The sequence below is a fragment of the Atta colombica genome, unplaced genomic scaffold (genome assembly GCF_001594045.1).
Source record: "Atta colombica isolate Treedump-2 unplaced genomic scaffold, Acol1.0 scaffold9, whole genome shotgun sequence".
Taxonomy (NCBI): domain Eukaryota; kingdom Metazoa; phylum Arthropoda; class Insecta; order Hymenoptera; family Formicidae; genus Atta; species Atta colombica.
In genome coordinates, this window is record NW_017259583.1 from 3,777,767 (window position 1) to 3,783,214 (window position 5,448).

The 5,448-nt window shown below is 33.4% G+C and overlaps 1 protein-coding gene across 1 annotated transcript in view; it reads left to right on the forward strand.

The window, feature by feature from the left end:
* LOC108693280 overlaps window positions 1-5,053 on the forward strand; it is an 11,899-nt gene extending 6,846 nt beyond the window's left edge. Inside the window, exons 3-4 of the mRNA XM_018202151.1 lie at window positions 4,647-4,871; window positions 5,008-5,053. Of these exons, the coding sequence (XP_018057640.1) occupies window positions 4,647-4,871; window positions 5,008-5,053 (271 nt within the window). The remainder of the gene's footprint in view (window positions 1-4,646; window positions 4,872-5,007) is intronic.
* Window positions 5,054-5,448: the final 395 nt, after the last annotated feature.

Consider the following 5,448-nt stretch of genomic DNA (forward strand, 5'->3'; position numbering starts at 1 on the left):
ATTGATTGCGGTTTTCCTCTTGCAGTTCATAACGACCTAACACTAATGATGAGCAACTGTCGGTTTTACACTAATGGCTATTACTATTAAGCATGTAAGTGCACACGCGAGTTATCAAACGATTAGCTAATTTAAACGTGAAGTGATCGATACGTACTCATATGCTTTCCTATGATGAACGCGCGGTTGAAGAAATATTTGAATTGTAATAGTTTAGCTGAATTAAAAAATTTAATTATAGATATTGCCGTAAAAAGTTTTAAAATTGTAGCAATCATTTTAAGCATCTTTATGTAATTACTTTGATGGTCCAACAAAATTATTTTCTGATCTGTATCTAGCTAAATTTTTGAATACTTCAACAAAATCGTTTTCTCCATGATACTTCAATAAAACTATCCTTTCCATGTAATATATAAGTTGCTCGTAGAAAATTATAATTATAATTAGTGCGCTATATTATTGAGAAAGTAGAAATGGCTGAGATGGAAATATGAACTTGAGGAATAGCTACAGGCAAGTTTTCTCTGGTTACTTATAGGAGAACATGATCGAACCAATAATTAACTTGTCTCAAGAAAGCTAAAACGGGACGTAATTAATGTAGGGAATACTTAATTATAAGAGCTTAATTAAGGATGTAATGAGGCCGAAACAATTTGAAGATCGCGAGCTGTTAATCGATTATTCCTCTCTTCTTTCGGTCATATAAATTTTAATTAAAGGAATTTTTATTTTAAATTTAATAATATATATAAAAAAATTAACATGTTTGTTTTAAATAATTATTCCTCATTTAGTTACGGTTAGTTGAATTGATGATGTTGTTTTATTTGCATGATTGTAAGAGATTTCAACTATCATTATTCTAAAAGCAAAAGTTAATCTCCTATTGTTTCACCGCAAAGCTGGATCAGTGCGGGTTTTTCATACATTGATCGGTTTAATATAATCGGTTTAATCGCTTTCAAATGTGAAGTGCGAGTACCTGTGAGTACCGTTTGATATCGATTGTCCTGATTTTTTACGAAATTGCATGTATAAGGCAATGCTTCAAGATTAATTTGTAGATATATCTTATCGATTCGCGGGTATCAAGTAATACATGAACTATTTTAAGTTTCACTCAAGAGACTTTTATTACTTTATTAAATTCGCGGTACTGTCTATCTTTGACTTGAGAATTGGAGCGAGATAGTTGTTAGAGGATGAGATCTGAATTATGACGCCATAATGGTCGTATCTTATCCGTCGCGAAATAGACCGTCTGGTAAGCTAATTCTAATTCGAATCTCGTATAATTAGAACACGAGAGTGGGCCTAAAGGGAGCTGAGGATACACTGCGTATCTTCAGCGTTACATCAGAATATATGTGATTTGAAATCAGAATCGAGAAGGAATTTTAATGAAACGACCATATCAGCGAATATGAGCGAAGAGAAGTAGGAATACAAAGTGACTATTTCCTTCGACGTTATTCGAGAATTTAGTTCCGCGTATTCGTAGTCTATAGAAGTCTATAGACACGTATATACAAGCGCATCGTGGTGATAGATATGTGCATATGTACAAGAATATGGTTATGTAATGCAATGATGCAGTCAGCACGAGATTGGAACGATCAGAAATTTCATCTCTCTCTCTCTCTCTCTCTCTCTCTCTCTCTCTCTTCCTCCTTCCTTTTCGTGAGATTAATTCGTATTACATTATAGTCAATCTGATTGATCAGAAATTCGCACACGTGCTTCGATGCCTTCGATGCATTGACCGCTCGTGAATCGCCGACTTATTCCGCGTCATAAAGCAACCTGTTGATGTTTCACCTCGTTAAAATCACGATCAATCGATGAGATCTAATAGCGTTTAATATCGATGTTGATTTCTAATAAATATTGTAACTGCGGATTATGTCGGCACGTTCGCGGACATATGTATATATCATATGTGTTATTTTGATGAATGCAGTCACAATTTCATCAAAATGCGAAGTTCTCTCTCACCGGCGAAAAGCACCATACACGGTACATCATCGGTATTCATGCAACCGGGTATCATAGAACTGGTTTGTCAGCGATAATTCAGAATCTCGACGTAGAATGTAAGCCTTTATCTGTCAAAGCACATATAGAGAACAGCGGAAGTAATGTATGAATGCTAATGCTCGGAAAGCCATGCAACGAACGGATCGATTTGATTAATACGCAGAATAATCAGTATTGATTTGTGATTGTGATTCGCAATAACATTGGTGCACTTACTGTCGATAAGCGCGATCCGTTTATTCTATACTGTGTTTGTATTACTCTCCGACAAAATTAGAGCTAGAACTTTCTTATGTATATATATGTGTTTATCATTTTTAAATTATTATATGAAAAGATTGTTTTGATGTTTCAACAAGGTTTTGTTGAAATATCTAAAAATTTAAGATACAGATCTGAAAATAATTCTGTTGGAATCATCATAATTATATAGATTTAAACTGGTTGCTAAAATGTTAAAAGTTTTATGCGACATTATTCATAATATATATTTTAAAGTCCTACGTAATATCATTTGAATGGTCCAACAAAATTATTTTTAGATGCATATCTACTTAAAATTTATTTTATTTGTAATCTCTTTATAAGCAGTTTCTGTCTTATTGCAAATGCAAAATTATACGTGTTAAAATTTTGTTAAATTTATTTTTTTGCTGCCTTTATAATTTATGATAGGAACTGATGGATTACGTAACTTAAGATCGGTATACATAATGGATTCTTATTCTAATATCGTCTTAAGTAATAGTATCTTAAGTATCTTAAGGTGCTAATATAACTCTGTGGGTGGTATTCATAATCCATTCTTATTTTAAGACCGTCTTAAATAATGTCTTAATATGCTAATGCAGTTCTCTGATTGACTGACTCCTTAAGATTATAATTAAACGGTCTTAAATATAAAAAACAACGATAAATATCGGCCTTAAGCGTAAATCTATCGGTTCGCAAAATATTTATTACGCACCATTACAGCAAAAATAAATTTAACAAAATTTCAACGCGTCTAATTTTTCATTTACGATACAACAAAAACAGTTTATAAAAGAGGAGAGAAAAATACGAAAAAAATAATTTTCTGAATCTACTTTAGAACGATTTATTAAATCTACTTTAGAACGATTTATTAAATCTACTTTAGAATCCATTTATATATGTTTAGGAATTTTTCGGTAGGTCGCTTTTTATTTCTATAAACAGCTTATTTGTTTCACTTTGTATAAGTACTTTCTTGTTATTTTTATGGAATTATTTTGTTTTGGTTTATTGTTGCATTCTTTTTATCGAATCATTATTAGACATAGGTGGTGGTTGAATGTACAAAATACAATCGATAGTGTAACCATGTTTTTCTTACATTTTTTTTTAGAAATCTTTTGCTATATGCGCTGCCCGACAGCTCCCGAACAAAACCGTCTTTTCCACTTTTGTCACAGCCATTCTCCTATTGTATTACGCACAGTGACAAAAGCAGATAAGAAAGAAAACGAAAAAGAGAAAAATGAACAACAAAGATCCTTGCAGCAACACGATTGTCGTCTCTCAGGTCCAGAGGTGTCAGCTATCTCTGTCACGGCCCATTTCCCTAGTACATCCGGTTACCGTAGTCAGCGAAGTAGAAATCTTATCACAGCAAACTTCATATCGCGTCGATACATCTGTAATATATTATGTTTGATAATCATGTTTGAGATCCTTCAAAATCGAGATCAGATTAAAAGCTTGGCGCGTTTTCCGAGAAACCTATTTAACGTTTTATTGTTTACTGGTATGATAAATAGATAAATAATGAATAAATTGTAAACACAGATTTATATAATGCGCGATATTGATCAGAGCAGCTCTTACAATTAATTGTACAGCCTCATACGATGACCTGAGCTAGTTAATTGTTGTAATTAATTCAAGAATCGTCTAGAGAGAGGGAGACAGAGAAAGAGAATGCGCGCCAGAAAGACCGTTACAGTCACTGCATTAATTCTGTAATACGGATATAATGAATTTAGATATTACGACGTGGCTCATATGAACATATCCCTATAGATAAGATAAAATCTTCAAATAATATGTTCTACTATATATATTATAAGTAATATATATCCTATTTTCTTTTTTATTCTCTTTTGAGATGTCACATTTTCGTATTATTATATTTGATAGACCTTTGGCTGAGAGTATTTTTTTTAGGTCAAGAGATATTTTTTCATGCATATCTACATGAAGAATCTTATGAATCATTCAGTACGTTGAAATTTTTGGGTGAACAAGAAAGCAAGGCGAAAAAAAAGAAAAAGAAAATTTGGAAAGAATAAAAGATAATGGTACAAGTTAGAAATAAAGGACGATATTAAGGGCGAGATCCTTGTAATGCAGCAACAGTAAACATTACACATTCGTGACGTATTAATTAAGACATTTAAAGTGCTTTTGCGAAGAAACAATAAATTTATAGGAATTCGGTCGATTTCGTTGATATGATAATTTAAGGAATTTTTAATTAGAACGATAGTTACAGTATAATATATTATACACGCGGTCTGCCTCGCCATTTAACACGATGAATACGTTGGTGTGCCAACGTACGTTTCCAACGCCATTTTCAGACCTTATCAACCGAAAAAATCGCCTACGCCGAGCGGCAGCAGATCGGGTTGGCGTTCTCGTAGAAGCATCACGACGGCGGGAGCCCCCGGAGGGCACCAACACCACGTGATTGCTACTGCCGCCGCGACGGCTCAGGCTAGGATGCAGGCCGAGCAGGGCAGCATCGGCGAACTACGGGGGTACCACAACCTGCGATCTCGCAGGCACACCTTGGCCAACGTTCGGTGAGTCTCGATTTTAGCCATTACACTGGGATGAAAGGCGAACGGAGCGCCGATCAATACTTGCAGATGGCAAGAAAACATCGCACGGATATCTAAAAAAGCATAAATTTTTGAGATGTTCTTTAAACATTTGTAGTGCGGATAGATCTCTGTGCTGTTTGATTTCTGTTATTTATGATTGAAATTATTTATTGAAAAACGCGTAGGATTACGAAAGGAAATTTGATTTAATATAGAACCGTATTGATTTGTCTACAGTTTGTTGTCTACGATCGTTGATTTGCAAAATCTTCTTGTATTTTTAAAATACAGATTAAAATGAAACGTTTATATTTTTCGAATTATCTGTTTACTTTGAATTGAATCGATATATTAATATATTACAGGTACATATACATGTATAAAAAACATTTGAATATGAATTTAATATTTGATTTTATCGTTGCACGCTACAGCGAATGAATTAAAAGTACGGGAGAAGCATTTATTCATATAATGAAATTGTTCGCATATAGTATATCATTGTAAAGATCATATTATCGAAAATTACATACTACATATCTCTTTTTTCATCTTT